We start from the raw sequence: 17,871 nt of genomic DNA, 5'->3' as shown, positions 1-17,871 counted from the left end.
CAAGATAGGAGTACATACATGTTATTCTTTTATTTTCTAGTAGTAATGTTAATCAGAGTAGTGATTCAGCTCAATGTATAATGCAATATCATGTCAAATACATATTTCACAACATGGCCAAAAGCATTCTCATAAACAACTAAGTTTATTTAATGTAAGTAATTACAACAGGAACTGTTTATTACATCTTAATCCAAAACATATTATATATCTGATGGCATTTCAAGATAGACTGAATGTTTTGAGGTCTCACTACGGAAATACAGATCCTGAATTATTCAATTCAATTTCATTTTATTTATATAGGGTTGTATATGTATATTCACCATTTTCATTGTTGTAAAGCAGCTTTACATACATAATAAGAACTTTAATCAATATAATACTAGAGGAAAAATGAAAGAGAATAAACGTCAATAAGATACTTTTATTGAATTTTTTTCTTAATGCAATGTACACTGATGTCAGTGGATTGTCAGGAACAATAAAGGATTCAATAGAAGTAGATTTATTTGAGGAATATTGTTATTTTAAATATTGTTTTCAGGACTGGGAGCCTAAAATTTCAATAAACCAGAAAGTCTCTCAAATGATGTTCTTAACCAAAGAGATGAAAGATAGTGAAGAATTTCCCAAATCAAATGACAATATATTGTGAATTACAAAAATGTGTACAAATTCTAAAAAGTATACATTTATATCTATAAAATATTTTTGTACCATTCACCCTTTAATTTATCTGGCAGATTCTTTTATCCAAAGAAACACGTATTTCATACCTAAACACAAACATTTGACTTTTTTAAGAAAAGAGAATTTGGTTTCCGCTTGCATTAGATTCAAATCCTCATCATTGGCCTTCAGGACAATAACAGAAAAATCACCTTTGACCTGAACTCCCTGCTGCAGGTCGACATCTCCTCCCGTCATCTTTACTCTGTAATTGAGCGACGCCTGTTTGTTCCATCACAACGAGACACCAAATCACTTACAAAATCTTCACTCATTCTGTTCCTCTGTGGTGAAACCAATGACTGTCAAGCTCGGTCTATAAAAAAATGTCTTTCATGTTGTTCATATTCTCCCTTGCTCACTTTATCTTTCTTGTAACATGACCTGGTCAACTACCAGTTCTTATTAACATGTTGACAAAGTGCTGAATGATCTCTTACTTGGATAATAGCGTCTGCAAAATGAATTAATGTTCATGTAAATCTTTATCAAATAACCACAACCAAATATACTGAAATCATGGACAGAAGATGAGAGAGATGATGGTGAATGTGAGGTAAAAGGGAAATAAGTGAAGAGAAGGTGAGCTTCCACTGAAGATGTCAGGAACATCAGTTACATCAGGAACATCAGGAACATCAGTGATATGAGGAATAGAGCTAGTAGTATCAAGAGTGTTATTATTATAATAAGGGAATGTTATAAATCCAGGTTGGTTGTTGACTATCTGAGTGTTGATCCAGTCTTGATATTTAGACACTCTGGTGAACACACTCGGTAAACTGCCGTCACAGTATTCAGATACAATTCCAGATACAATTCCAGCCTGAATCCACCTGGAGCTCTGCTTAGTGACCAGTGGACCTCCATTATCATACTGCAATGACAAACAGATTATATTCACACCTTTACAGCTCAACTATTAACAACTGTTTTAGACATTAAATCTGTGTAATGTCAGATAAATAGTTTTTGGTTTGGTGCTGCAGTGTGTTTGTAATTTAATCCTAATTTAGATCTGAGATTGTGAATCTGAACATTATATTGTTAAAGGTAGTGGTGGGCATGGATTAATATTTTTTAATCTTGATTAAAATGGCTCATTTGAATTCTGACGAAGGCATTCAGAATATGTGTGCTACCCAAATAATGACTAAAAGTAAGTTTGAGAACGGGTTTCTCAAGCCAGGTGGCGCATTAGACCAGGGGCTCATCTCCTGTTTCCAAAATGCATCACAAACTGCTTGAGGAAACTGTTCTACTATGATAATTTGTGATGAAAATTAAATTATGTTCAATAAGATGAACTTGTGTTACTTCCGCAATATCTAAGGGATGCTTTGCATTTAGGTGGTACTTGAGACTGGAAGAGCTCATAAAGTACATTTACATTTAGTCATTTAGCAGACGCTTTTATCCAAAGCAACTTACAAAGAGTGAGGGAGCAACAAGCGATATGTCATACAGGAGCCATAATACATTAAGTGCCAATACAAAGTTACTGGTTTCAACTAAAGCTAGACCACTACCTGCTGAGAGAAAGTTTTTTTTTTTTTTTTAAACCAACTGTATGTAAAGCAATTCCGTACAGTAAACCAATTCCACATTGAACAAGGTGCAAACAACCTCAGTCTTGTCGAGGTTTCTATTGGGAAGCTTCTCAAAAATACATTTTCCCTGAAGCAAACCCGGCGCGACCCAGATAGCAAATTTTTGCAGCCCACATCTGGCCCACACCTTACTCCCCAATACTTTACTCATCTGGCCCACATACGGCGTGGAATGATGGCACTTGTGCGGTCCACTCCTGTTTGCCAGATTTGGGCCACAGGCATGCCAAAGCTATGCCACATGTCAAACATCAGAACAAATAAAGCAGAGCTGAACCAAATATAAACAACAGTTCATTTCAATTCTGGACCAGATTTATCCCAAAACCAACACCTTTCTGTGCTCCAGTTTGACAGAATTTGTATTGAGTTTCATTATTATTAGAGTGATGATTGAGTTATTAGTGATGAACATCTGATGTTAACAAACAGCATCACTGCTGAAAAGTTCAACAAAAACTACAAAAAAATTACCCAGAGAAACATAACAACTACAACCTGAAATACAACCTGAAATACAACTCAGCTAACAAAAATGTGTTATAAGAACGTTCCCTAGAGGTTTTTCAGATGTTTGATGTTTTAAGAATGTTACCATCATGGTGATCAGTGTTTCCTTGGGTTGTGCTCTTGACACCTCAACAAACTTTGACTGATCAGCTGAAAGTGGGTTCTTATAAAGTGCACTTGACATGGCAGACAAATGAGAACCTCACCAAATGGTATTGATGGAACCACTATGGTGTTAATGGTAATGTAATTCAGTACTCTCATTTAGTTTGAGTGCTCAACTTTAGATCCTTAAAGAACATTGTAAGATCAGGAAGTTTGATTGTATTTGGATATCTAGAAAGATTTGTGAAAAACAGATATATTATCAAACAACATTTTAGAATCACAAAGACATCAAGAATCAATGTATGAATCTCAGCAATGGTGAGAAACAACCAACTTACTCAGATTAAAGGCTTAACCGCAATGCATGCTGGGAATTATAAATAGTTTTGTGCTATGATGTTACCCAGCATGCATCACAGCATGAAGATTTCTTTTGTTTATTCTTACCATTGTTGATATTCATAAACTGATTCTTCATGTCTGTGTGTTGAAGTTCTGTATAAATTTCTTTTTTTTTCTAACAAATCTTTATAATCTTAAATACTTAATCAAATTCCCAGGTGTTTTAATGTACATACAGGATCAGCAGCACAGCAATTTATTCAAACGTAAACATGGCAGATATCTCACTGACCTCCAACCAACACCATTGATCAGAGCATCATTTCAACATCTATTACAATGTACATTAAAGGTACATATATGTGCAAGAGTAGATGTCAAGGGTCACAAGCCCAACTCAAGGAAACACTGATCACCATGATGGTGATTTTGTCAGCTGGGAACGATCTTAAAACATAAACAACTGACATTTTGAATATTTTAAAATGTAAAAAAAACTCTAAGGAACGTTCTTATAACAAACGTTTGAAGCTGGGTTGTATTTCTCTGTGTAAATATTTTTTTATTTTAAAAAGCAGATGTTCATCTCTAATAACTCAATCATCACTTTAATAATAATGAAACTCAATACAAATTCTGTCAAACTGGAGCACAGAAAGGTGTTGGTTTTGGGATAAATCTGGTCCAGAATTGAAATGAACTGTTGTTTATATTTGGGTCAGCTCTGCTTTATTTGTTCTGATGTTTGACATGTGGCATAGCTTTGGCATGCCTGTGGCCCAAATCTGGCAAACAAGAGCGGACCGCACAAGTGCCATCATTCCATGCCGTATGTGGGCCAAATGAGTAAAGTATGGGGAGTAAGGTGTGGGCCAGATGTGGGCCGCAAAAATTTACTATCTGGGGAATCACGCGAATCCCGCGAGTTGAAAAATCTTGTTCTCGCCCCCTACAGTGCAAGTAAGCTAGATATACATCCGCACTAAAATATCAAGGTGAAAGTCATCATAGCTTGCGTAGTATAGACACAGCTCCCAACCCAACTTTGAGAATAGATTAACGGCGACATTTTTTTTATCGCTCGATAAGAGTCTCGCTGCGTTAACGGCGTTACGGCCCACCACTAGTTTAAAGTAAAAGAGATTCTGGTTTAGATCAACATGGTAAACTACAGGTTGCTGCAGAAGACTGTGAGCTGTAGTGTGATTATAAAAGATGAATGATTAATAACTCACTAAACATGAGCCTTTCGCTCCATCTGTCAGTCCAGCACACATCATGTTGTCTGTGATATTGATTCTATTATTATAGACAATACTACAATTATTGTTGCTGACGATTGGAATCTCTGCTTCTTGTAATGTGTCTGGAAATGGATCTATAGCATAAGAAAGAGAGACAATATAATTCAGTACAAACGTCATATAACACTGTTTGAAATTTAGTAATCGTTGTGACAGATGTACACTTGTGGATATGTGATATTTTAAGACAATGATCACTTACATGATTCAGTGACACCCCATCCTGTGACCCAACTTTGAATTCCTTCATCAAACTCACTACCAGCAGCAGCCAGACAGACTGGTTTAATATGAGCAGTGAAATCCACAGAAGAAGAGAGCTGGAGCAGTGCTATGTCATTGTCAAAAGTAGAGCTGTTATAGTTAGGATGTGTGATGACACGACTCACTGTTCTATTAACCTCATGTGTGTTTGGGCCAAACCGCTTCAGACGACCCAAGTAGATTATAATGTCTGGACTGCCGGCGCAATAAATACGAGTCAGTTTTAATCCACATGCAGTATGATGATTTGACACTTACATTTTAATCTTGCTTGAAATCACTTACCGATTTATAGAATTAGAGCAACCTGCTGAAGTCAAAACCCAGTCTTTATTGATGAGACTCCCACCACAGACAATGGTATTAGACCTGCTTGTGTAAATGCCTACTTGCCAGGGCCAAAACCCTTCAATGGCATCTCCTCCACCAATAATCCTGGTGTTAAGTGAGTTTTGGCCGCACACTGATGAGAGAAAATAATATTTGAAAAGCTTTGAATAAAGTGAACAAAACTGTGTGAAATATCTTGAGTGATGACGGTCACATGGAGTTACGCACCATCTTGCTGACCAACAGATCCTGTGTGAGAAGAAAACAAATTCAAAATAAAGTTAATGTTGTGTGACAGTGTGACTGACGGATTACATATTTTTATAATTACCACTTACAAATGAATACTGTTTATTTAACTTAACACTTGGCATTTTGGGTTAGAATATGAAAATTAAAATACGAGAGAGAGATTTTAGTTTTAGCGTTTGCGTACCTGTTAGACTCAGAAGAAGAGCCAGAGCAACACACACCACTGTGTTCGAGCTCATTGTCATGTTGTGACTGATGACTGATGACTTGATCTACAGCACCACAGGCTTTTAAACAGGTATTCTGACACCTCCCCATTTCTGATTTCAACACCTTTTCTTTCTTTTTGAGAACAGTGATGATTGAAACATTTTGTGTCAAACCTTAAACTTCCGACTTCAAACTTAAAACTGATGTTACTCGCTTTATAATAAAACAAGATTCATATGTAAAGCCCACATCAATTGGGGTAGTTTGTAATAATAAATGTTGTACATTTTCACCCATGTGCTTTTCATTTTTGTGACATTAATAAACACACAGTTTCATGTGTTGTTGTTCATGTGATGTTGTCTTTTCTTCATTTTAAAGTCAGCCTGCCATGGACCAGGTGATTTTATATTTATTTTGTTGTTCAATTGGGTCTATTTACTTCTCCACATGACTGTAACTATAGCTGTGTATTATTGCTAAAATATGAATTTACACATGCATTAAAACATAAGATATGCAATATAATTGCTTAGTTACTGAGTCTAAACCCTTTCTGATCATCAGTGAAACTATAGCATACGGCTGATAAATCATCAGTTTTTTTTTAACAAGTTTAGGAGAAAACTTGTTAACAACTTTGTAGCTTAAAACTTAATGGAAAAGTGTTTCTCCAATCCTGCACTTGCTAATTCCACTTCTGGTTAGACCTAAACTACATTTCGTTACACTTTACTTGTATATGTGTAATGACAATAAAGTTGAATCTAATTTAATCTAATCTAATCTAATCATTTAATAATTTCATTCCACCAATAGAAAAAAATACTACATACAAATTTCAAATATGCACTCACATGAGAAACAAAGGGATAATTACTTAAAGTTTGCAATTCATTAACAAATAACACAGTTAAGCATTACTGCGTGCTTTTTAACAAAGAAAACTGCAGCATGACATGAATAACTCACTGCTTGACCTTGACTTAAACACAGACTCCACTCTTCAGCAAAGTGGTGACCAAAAAACAAACCAGTGTTAAAAAACAGAAAAACGCTGTACTTTGAAAAGATATAATAATCACATTGGTGTCAATTTTAAATCCTTCTTTATTTTTCTTCTTGTTGGGTGCTCTGTATTGAGAGTTCTTAATTTTTTTAATCTGGTTGGTATGAGCACAGAAGGAAAAAATCTGCTTTAACTCGTTTCACAGCTTTGTGAGCGTCAACGCCCGGGTGATTCTCACATAGTCTTGCTGTCAAGACATCAAACTTGATTTTCTCTAAAACACTTTTTCCTTTATATATAAGGTATGATGTGTTTTATGGCATTCATTAAAAAATTACTGACAGTTTTAACACATTTTTCTTTACAAAACAAGGCCTTAAAAAATATAATTGATAAATTTAGGTACTTACAGAAGAAAATGCTACCTTGATTTTATCGAGTAGATTCAGGAGGTTTGCATGTAGTTTACTTTGCTACCTAATATATGTGAGTAAAATTGAACAGATTTGCATGAGTAATATTTATTAAAACTCAAGAATCATTTTCTTCCGTGTAGGGCATTCATGTGACATTTGCAGGACCTTCAGGGGAATGTTACCTGCCAAAAAATGACAAGAAGTTATGTGATTTATTTGTCCTTTTGGTAATTAAAAGTTACATCTGGCAATGATACTGTCATATCCCAGGCAAAAAATTGTATTATTTTTAGATGACAAATTCACAATCAATTTCACCTTCACACCTGCAATTAATGTAAAAAAATGAAAGATCCCATTATTGGAATCAGTGTTTGCTTTATTTGAGATCCTCAATCTCGACTTTCATTGTGTTGATTCACCTGTTTTGATGCATGTGGTGGTGTTTGCTTTTTCATGATATGTGCAATAGTAAAGTTAACATACAATTTTAATTCATCTTGAGAGTCATGATCTCATGAGTAATGAAAATGTACTTAAAAAGAACAAAAAATGATAATACACTTGGACATCAACAATGGTGACAATCAACTTATTCAGACAAAACAGATCAACTGCAATGCATGCTGGGAGTCATGAATGAGATTTGTTCTATGATAATACCCAGCATGAATTGCAGCATGAAGCTTTCTTTTGTTGATTGTTACCCTTGTCGAGTTTTGTGTGATGACTATGAACATCAACACTCAATATGATCCACGCAGGATGTTTTAAAGCGGTCATATCACACAGAACTTCTGCATATTTTAAATTAATCTTGAGTACTTACAGAATAGTATTGCACCCATCAAAGAAAAATTTACAAAATATCTTCATGGAACACTCCATCCACGGTGTATCCTGCCTTGATGCCCGATGACTCCTGAGATAGGCGCAGGCTCCCCGTGACCCGAGGTAGTTCGGATAAGCGGTAGAAAATGGAATGGAATGGAATCTTCATGGAACATGATCTTTACTTAATGCCCAAATTATTTTAGGCATTAAAGGAAAATCAATCATTTGAGAATGTTTTCTGTGCTGTTTAAAGCCGCATCAGTGGCTCCTTTGGCTAAATCACTTTTTTAAATGTCGTGGCTTCTTGCTTCATCTGGTTAGGTCACAGTGTTAGAAGGGAAGGAATTCATTTGTTATTATTCTTTTTTATGGAGTTATATGTGTGTGTTTCTGTATGCTTCTTTCATTTAATGTCTCTGTGTTCACCAAGATAAATTCATCTCAGAGACTTTTGTGTTTCATAATTTTTAACTTAAGTCTACCTTCTCTGAATAATATTTAAAGTTTAATTATTGTTTTTAATTATTTGTTATTCATTATTTGTTAAATAGACTCAATTTTATTATATAACTTTTAATCAATAAAATTGATTTTTCTAAAAAGTTGTATTGAACAAAAAATTGCTTATAATCTGTTGCCATAATTTTATTGAGTAGATATAAGGTATTACTTTAACAGTGTGGGCTGCTCCTGGTGAAGAAGTCATGGACCACTTTTTAGTCCGAATCCGCCCCTGCTTGTGTGTATATTCTCCTTAAATTCTTTACTCTACACCCCAAACACATCATCTCTAATAATATATTTACATAAAATGCAACAACATCAATTTTTCAAAGTTGGACGTCACTTTTACCCAGAGCTGTAGATGAGTCAGTGGATGTGCGTGTGATGTGTAAGATCATTACAATGCTATGGCAAGAACTACATTAAAGTTTGCATTCTTGCAATGGTTTAAGAGTCTTTAGTTTGTTCTGTGTGAAGGGACAATTATAACTGGTTTTTAGATATGAATGGAATGCTTTGAGAACCTTTACACATGAATGCTGCTTTCACCTCAAGTGTTTGAGAAATGCTGAATAACAGGCATCTAAAGACAAGAGGGTGTGAACAACAAATGTTTTATATAACAATCCATATAGCCAATTAAATCCTTTTCTATGTTGTTTTATATAAACATTTTGTAGAGTTCAAAAAGGTTTAAAGAGTTCTTCCTCCTGTGCTTCTGGGACAGTATATCACCATTCATAACAAGTGAAGTGACAGTTTCATATGTGATGTATGTGAGGCATTTAAATTATAACAACAAACTATCCAAAAATGTGGGCGGATCTTTCACGAAAGATTTCAATGATAAAACATCCAGTTTATGTTTATGTCACGGGTTGTTTTGTGATCACAGACACATGACAACAGAGTCTATTCCAACAGATTTCTTTATAATAAATCCAGTGGAACCGAACACAAACACACACAACACAATATGACAACATAAACTGGACAAGAAACTAAAGTGACAGACAGACTTTAATACAGGTGAACAGAATCAGGTGATGGACTGATGAACTAATAAAGAGACAAAAACAAAACACAATATAACCCTGACAGTTTATGAATATCATACCTTGCTTTAAATTAATGTAAAGGAAATTTGTTTGTTATAAATGTTTTTAAGACAATCATGTTTGACGTCTTGAAAGCAAGATTTCATGAGAATCCCCCGAGCGCTGAGACTCAAAGCTGATAAACTGGTTTAATTGCAAAGATCATTTCTCTGACATTTGCTGACAGGCTCTTACGACAAAGACCACGCAAAACATCACTAGCTCGAGGTGAAAATGTCTGTTGGATGGGGATCTTAATTCAAGTACAGAAGCCATTTTCTGTAAGAGTTCAATATGTGAGAGAGGGACTCAATGAAAGAGGAAATGACACGGGGATCAGAAATTCTAGAAAATACGAAGTATAAATCCTATAATTGATCAAGAGTTTCTTTAACAAACACAAACACACAAAACTGTCACATCTGATTCTTCTGTTCTGACAGATGAGCTATTCAGCACAAGATCTCTTTGACACCTCACTATTTCTGGTCTTAAATCGACTTATTTTCCTTTTGAGACCATTGATGATTAAAACATTGTGCCAAACCACAGCGTCATACAGAACTTTTTATCATTCTTTACTCTACACCCCAAACACATCATCTCTAATAATATATTTACATAAAATGCAACAACATCAATTTTTCAAAGTTGGACGTCACTTTTACCCAGAGCTGTAGATGAGTCAGTGGATGTGCGTGTGATGTGTAAGATCATTACAATGCTATGGCAAGAACTACATTAAAGTTTGCATTCTTGCAATGGTTTAAGAGTCTTTAGTTTGTTCTGTGTGAAGGGACAATTATAACTGGTTTTTAGATATGAATGGAATGCTTTGAGAACCTTTACACATGAATGCTGCTTTCACCTCAAGTGTTTGAGAAATGCTGAATAACAGGCATCTAAAGACAAGAGGGTGTGAACAACAAATGTTTTATATAACAATCCATATAGCCAATTAAATCCTTTTCTATGTTGTTTTATATAAACATTTTGTAGAGTTCAAAAAGGTTTAAAGAGTTCTTCCTCCTGTGCTTCTGGGACAGTATATCACCATTCATAACAAGTGAAGTGACAGTTTCATATGTGATGTATGTGAGGCATTTAAATTATAACAACAAACTATCCAAAAATGTGGGCGGATCTTTCACGAAAGATTTCAATGATAAAACATCCAGTTTATGTTTATGTCACGGGTTGTTTTGTGATCACAGACACATGACAACAGAGTCTATTCCAACAGATTTCTTTATAATAAATCCAGTGGAACCGAACACAAACACACACAACACAATATGACAACATAAACTGGACAAGAAACTAAAGTGACAGACAGACTTTAATACAGGTGAACAGAATCAGGTGATGGACTGATGAACTAATAAAGAGACAAAAACAAAACACAATATAACCCTGACAGTTTATGAATATCATACCTTGCTTTAAATTAATGTAAAGGAAATTTGTTTGTTATAAATGTTTTTAAGACAATCATGTTTGACGTCTTGAAAGCAAGATTTCATGAGAATCCCCCGAGCGCTGAGACTCAAAGCTGATAAACTGGTTTAATTGCAAAGATCATTTCTCTGACATTTGCTGACAGGCTCTTACGACAAAGACCACGCAAAACATCACTAGCTCGAGGTGAAAATGTCTGTTGGATGGGGATCTTAATTCAAGTACAGAAGCCATTTTCTGTAAGAGTTCAATATGTGAGAGAGGGACTCAATGAAAGAGGAAATGACACGGGGATCAGAAATTCTAGAAAATACGAAGTATAAATCCTATAATTGATCAAGAGTTTCTTTAACAAACACAAACACACAAAACTGTCACATCTGATTCTTCTGTTCTGACAGATGAGCTATTCAGCACAAGATCTCTTTGACACCTCACTATTTCTGGTCTTAAATCGACTTATTTTCCTTTTGAGACCATTGATGATTAAAACATTGTGCCAAACCACAGCGTCATACAGAACTTTTTATCACAGCCGTCATAAATATGTATTTAAACAAGTTTCACTTGTAAAGCCCACATCACCAGTTTAATAGTGAGAGCGAGTGCAGCACATTTTTATGATTCAAATCAAATGTCCATATGTTGTATAACTGGATATAATTCAGTCAGATTAGTGTGTGTCAGGTTAAGAAAACATACGTTCAGCTGGGTGCTGGATGGACGTTAAAGGACACAAAATATTGATTTGAAATTCTAAACCCATCGTATAAACAAGCACATTGTGCATTTGCTGTTGATCAGGTGACATGTCTGAGGTTTATTCTAAACACATAAAAAAATTAAGAACTCTCCATACGGAGCCCCAAAAGAAAAGAACAAAAGTAAAAAAGGCATTTTACGTGATTCAACTGCTCTGCTAGTTACCCAGATAGCAAGAAAGCAGATGAAAACCATTGAATGAATATTAATAATAGCTGATTTGTTAATGCTAATGGAATTTAATCAATATCACTTTTGCACCTGAAATTAATGTTGATTTGCCGCCGGTGAGCCTGAGACGTCTGGTTGGGCAAACTAATCTCCGTTCGTATCCACTATCGAGTTGTTTTGGCTCAGCAATGAAAAGAGGATCTGATATATAGAGCAGTGTTTCCCAAACCAGTCCTTAGATCTCTCCCAATATGAAACATCTACACACAACAATAAAATTGACCCACATAGTATTGATCTATTACAGCAGCAAGTGGGGAAAGAGATTTGTTTGTTTATTCCAAATATCTTGCTTTGTGTTTAGCAGAAAAAAGAGATTTATTCAGGTTAGGATCTACCCCAGATAGCAAATTTTTGCGGCCCACATCTGGCCCACATCTTACTCCCCATACTTTACTCATCTGGCCCACATACGGCGTGGAATGATGGCACTTGTGCGGTCCGCTCTTGTTTGCCAGATTTGGGCCACAGGAATGCCAAAGCTATGCCACATGTCAAACATCAGAACAAATAAAGCAGAGCTGAACCAAATATAAACAACAGTTCATTTCCATTCTGGACCAGATTTATCCCAAAACCAACATCTTTCTGTGCTCCTGTTTGACAGAATTTGTATTGAGTTTCATTATTATTATAGTGATGATTGAGTTATTAGTGATGAACATCTGCTTTTTAAAATAAAAAAATATTTACACAGAGAAATACAACAACTACAACCTGAAATACAACCCAGCTTCAAACGTTTGTTATAAGAAAGTTACTTAGAGTTTTTTTTACATTTTAAAATATTCAAAATGTCAGTTGTTTATGTTTTAAGATCGTTCCCAGCTGACAAAATCACCATCGTGGTGATCAGTGTTTCCTTGAGCTGGGCTTGTGACCCTTGACATCTACTCTTGCACATATATGTACCTTTAATGTACATTTGTAATAGATGTTGAAATGATGCTCTGATCAATGGTGTTGGTTGGAGGTCAGTGAGATATCTACAATGTTTACATTTGAATAAATTGCCGTGCTGCTGATCCTGTATGTACATTAAAACATCTGGGAATTTGATTACGTATTTAAGACTACAAAGATTTGTTAGAAAAAAAAAAGAAATTTACTCACAACTTAGACACACAGACTTGAAGAATCAGTTTATGAATCTCAACAATGGTAAGAATAAACAAAAGAAAACTTCATGCTGTGATGCATGCTGGGTAACATCATAGCACAAAACTAATTTATAATTCCCAGCATTCATTGCGGTTAAGCCTTTTATCTGACTTAGTTGGTTGTTTCTCACCATTGCTGAGATTCATACATTGATTCTTGATGTCTTTGTGATTCTAAAATGTTGTTTGATAATATATCTGTTTTTCACAAATCTTTCTAGATATCCAAATACAATCAAACTTCCTGATCTTACAATGTTCTTTAAGAATCTACAGTTGAGCACTCAAACTAAATGAGAGTACTGAATTACATTATAACACCACAGTGGTTCCACTAATACCATTCGGTTAGGTTCACATTTGCTCTGGCATGTCAAGTGCACTTTATAAGAACCCACTTTCAGCAGATCAGTCTAAATTTTGCTGAGGTGTCAAGAGCACAACCCAAAGAAACACTGATCACCATGATGGTAACATTCTTAAGACATAAAAAACATCAAACATGTGAAAAACCTCTAAGGAACGTTCTTATAACACATTTTTTTTATCTGAGTTGTATTTCAGGTTGTATTTCAGGTTGTAGTTGTTATGTTTCTCTGGGTAATTTTTTTGAAGTTTTTGTTGAACTTTTCTGCAGTGATGTTGTTTGTTAACAGCAGATGTTCATCACTAATAACTCAATCATCACTATAATAATAATGAACTCAATACAAATTCTGTCAAACAGGAGCACAGAAAGGTGTTGGTTTTGGGATAAATCTGGGTCAGAATTTAAATGAACTGTTGTTTATATTTGGTTCAGCTCTGCTTTATTTGTTCTGATGTTTGACATGTGGCATAGCTTTGGCATTCCTGTGGCCCAAATCTGGCAAACAAGAGCGGACCGCACAAGTGCCATCATTCCACGCCGTATGTGGGCCAGATGAGTAAAGTATGGGGAGTAAGATGTGGGCCAGATGTGGGCCGCAAAAATTCCCGTCAGTCCCGTCGGAAAGTTCATAACAAACATGTCTTCAAAAACATCTTATTTGAGAGCACTGTTATGTGATAATTACGGGATTATGGGAGATAATTGGAGACCAGTCGCATATGCCTCAAGAACGATGACTCTTAATGACGATACGCACAGATAGAAAAAGAGTGCCTGGGTTTAGTGTATAAAGTGGAGAGATTTCACAGTTATGTGTACGGCTTACCGAAATTTCTGGCAGAGACCGATCACAAGCCGTTAATAGCCATCATTAATAAGAACCTGAATCAAATGTCTCCAAGAATTCAACGACTGATGATGCGACTGCAGAGGTATGACATGGAGCTAATTTACACTCAAGGGAAGTATCTAGTTCTGGCAGATGCTCTGTCCAGAGCTGCAGAACAGAGAGGAAAAGGTGAAAGTTCCACAGAGGCTGATGTGACTCAGCATGTAAACATGGTAGCTGAAGCTCTTCCAGTCACAGATAAAAAACTCAAACAAATTGCAATGGAGACTGAGAAAGATAAATGTCTGCAATTGGTCATTACACATCTGAATGAAGGTTGGCCTAGGGGAGAATGTGCCCAGTACTACAACATCAGAACAGAGTTGAGTGTTGTCAAGGGACTTCTGCTGAGACAGAACAGAATCATTATCCTTCAGTCACTGCGAAAGGAGATGTTGAAGAGACTGCATGAAGGACACCTTGGAGCAGAAAAGTGTAAAAGACGGGCTAGAACTGCAATCTATTGGCCCGGGATCAACGCAGACATCGACAGGATGGTGTCAACACTGTAAAAAATGCCCGTGGAGTTTACGGTAAAATTCTGTTGTTTTCACACAAAAAACTTGTTATCAGAAAGCATCCGTAAAAAATACGGAAAACACTGTAAAATTGTCTGTAAAATTAACAACAAAAATCCATCGTTTTTACGGAAAAAAACCCTGTTAAAGTGCTTTTGAAATTAACAGTGAAATTCTGTAGTTTTCACAGAGAAAACTGTTGTCAAAAAGCGTCCATAAAAAGGAGAGTAAATGGTCGAGAGTTTAAGAAGTGCTTGATAGTAATTTGGTGTCCACATTTATGATATTTCATGAGATAATATACTGAATCTTTTCAATGGCAAATTTAATACATGCTAAATGTTCTAGCAGATATCTAGAATATAACAGTTTGTCTCAACAATGGTGACAACAGAAAAAAAACCTCTAAAGATAAACGCAATGCATTCTGGGTATCATCAAAGCACAAAACTCATCAATGACTCCCATCATGCATTGCGGCTGTAAGATTTTCAATTGTTAGTCACCACTGTTGAGATTCATACACTGATTCTTGATGTGTGAGTCAAAGACCAAGTGAAAATCTTTTGACGGTTCCAAAAATTAAACTTTTATATTGATTGTTTCTGGAAATGTGAATTTTAAATGTAAATTCATTTAGACGTTTGTAAAACAAAAACAAGTAATTAAACAACATTGTAGAATTAGCTTTTGAAAAATTCTAATCACATTTTCACTTGTTACAAAACTATGTTTTATATAAAACAATGTCATAGCAGCCCAAAGAAAAATGGAAACTTATATATGACGGCTGAAAGACGCCAACTAAAGCAAACTGTGATCACAAAAACGGTGACTTTAAATACACAATAAAGCATCAAGTCATGGATGTTATGCTGCAGTCCCTGTGAAGCAGAAGTGATGATCGTCTTCAGTATTCTGACGTATTTACAAGATGAATAGTGGGTGTGGCTCATGTTTTCTACTGTGAATTGATTGGATGAATAAAAACAGGATGTTCCCGTAATTTTACGGTAGTTTGCTGGCAACCACAGCTGCCGGTATTTTTCCGTAAAAACTACGGAATTTGTATTTTCTCTCTTTTTTCTGATATTTAATGTTTTGTGGGTCACCACTATGCTGAAGAGTGGAGTCTGTGTTTAAGTCAAGGTCAGGCAATGGCATGCTGATGTCATGCTGCATGTTGCTTTGTTTAAAAATGACTTTGATGTTTTAATAACAAATTACAAAGAAGAAAATTAAGTAAATGTAATGTTTTCACTTTTGTGCATTTGGACCAAGTTTCAATTTTATATAAAGAAATTCTGTTAATGTAAAAGACTCAAATGTATTAAGTTCATTCACAGTTTGAAGTTTGTGCCCTGAAGTTTTAAACTGCAAAGCTGTTTACGTTCTTTTCCTGTATTTTTTACGGAATTTTACTGGCAACCACAGCTGCCGGTATTTTTCCGTAAAACTTACAGATTTTTTTTACAGTGAACCTGTGATACTTGCTTGAAGCATCATGCTAAGCACTATAAAGGGCCAATTATTATCCCTGATCAACCAGATGAACCATGGCAGAAAGTTGGGACTGACTTATTCTTCCTGGATGGACGAAACTATTTGGTGGTGATAGACTATCTATCAAACTATCCAGAGATGGCGTTGTTTCTCAATACCTCTGCTGCTTGTGTAATAACACACATAAAATCCATCTTTGCGAGAAACGGGATTCCGCAGGTGGTTTGCAGTGATAATGGACCGTGCTACAGTTGCAAGGACTTCCAGAAGTTTGCTGAGGAATATGGGTTTCAACATGTGACATCGAGCCCATTATATCCGCAGTCGAATGGAAAGGCAGAGAAAGGAGTACACATAGTGAAACTATTACTCAAGAAAGCAGTGGACAGCCAGGCAGATCCTTATTTAGCTCTGCTGAATTATCGTGCTTCTCCATTAGAACATGGTGAGTCTCCTGCTGAAATCCTGATGGGTCGTAGATTACGAACCACACTTCCTTGCTTGGCAACACCAAACACGAAGAAGGGCCTGAAAAGAAAAGAAAAACACCTGAAACAGAGGCAAAAAGCTAATTATGACTAGGCCTCAAAAAGCCTAGAACCACTCTCCAATAATGACAGAGTAAGACTTGAGGATTGCGGTACCAGGACTAAAAGAGCCAGAGTCCTGGAGGAGGTGAACCCAAGATCCTACACTGTCAGGACAGAGGATTGTCAAATCCTGAGGAGGAATCGGAGGAATCTGTTAAAAACAAAAGAGACAGTGCTAGAGGATACATGTGACACAGACTGTGCAGAGTCTACAACAACATCCAAAACACTTGCAGTACTGGATAACAAAGAGCCAGTTAAAGAGAACTGTTCAGATTTGCATTCACCTGTACTGAGAAGATCGAACCGCACTCCAGATAGACTGGATCTCTGAATATTGCTTAAACATTCATAAGCATTTGACTTTTCATACAAGAAAAAGAGGAAATGTAATCGGTTGATTATTAATACTATGATTGTAATGTAAATAATTATTTAGATTGTTGTTTGATGCATCTTGTATGATGTGTACAGTTGCTTGCTTAGTGGTTAGCTAATATATAAGTCATTAGTTGTAATAACTTGTCTTTACGTCTAATGGAAAGGGGATGTAGTGATAGTGTGATTGTAGATCTTAGTACAGAAACTTACCACTAGGTGTCAGTAGCATTAAACTGACCTTTAGGAGTGTTCAGACATAGAATCAGTGAAGTAGAAGTGTTGATGTTCATGCTTGCATCCTGTGAGATAATAAAAGACAGTTCTGTTATAAAACAGTTTCTTTACTGAAATAAGAAACATTACAGACTGGAGCGGTAGGGAAGCTGATGTGTCTGTTTCTTATAAAGGAATCCGTAGGGAAGGACGAAATAATGACTGCTGGTTCTGATACAACAAAAAGTCCTGGAGTCTGATCTGCTCTCCATAC

General features: G+C 35.8%; 1 protein-coding gene across 1 annotated transcript; it reads right to left on the bottom strand.

Moving 5' to 3' along the window:
* Positions 1–413: 413 nt before the first annotated feature.
* On the bottom strand, positions 414–5,745 carry LOC130437831 (chymotrypsin-like protease CTRL-1). The gene is made up of 6 exons (XM_056769463.1): positions 5,637–5,745; positions 5,429–5,449; positions 5,156–5,333; positions 4,809–5,065; positions 4,538–4,680; positions 414–1,609 (listed from the first exon to the last, which is right to left on the bottom strand). Exons 1-6 carry the CDS (start codon positions 5,695–5,697, stop codon positions 1,250–1,252), a joined length of 1,020 nt encoding a protein of 339 aa, XP_056625441.1. The 5' UTR covers positions 5,698–5,745; the 3' UTR covers positions 414–1,249.
* Positions 5,746–17,871: the final 12,126 nt, after the last annotated feature.

This window comes from Triplophysa dalaica, chromosome 2, assembly GCF_015846415.1.
Source record: "Triplophysa dalaica isolate WHDGS20190420 chromosome 2, ASM1584641v1, whole genome shotgun sequence".
Taxonomy (NCBI): Eukaryota; Metazoa; Chordata; class Actinopteri; order Cypriniformes; family Nemacheilidae; genus Triplophysa; species Triplophysa dalaica.
This window is presented reverse-complemented; position numbering and strand designations above follow the sequence as displayed.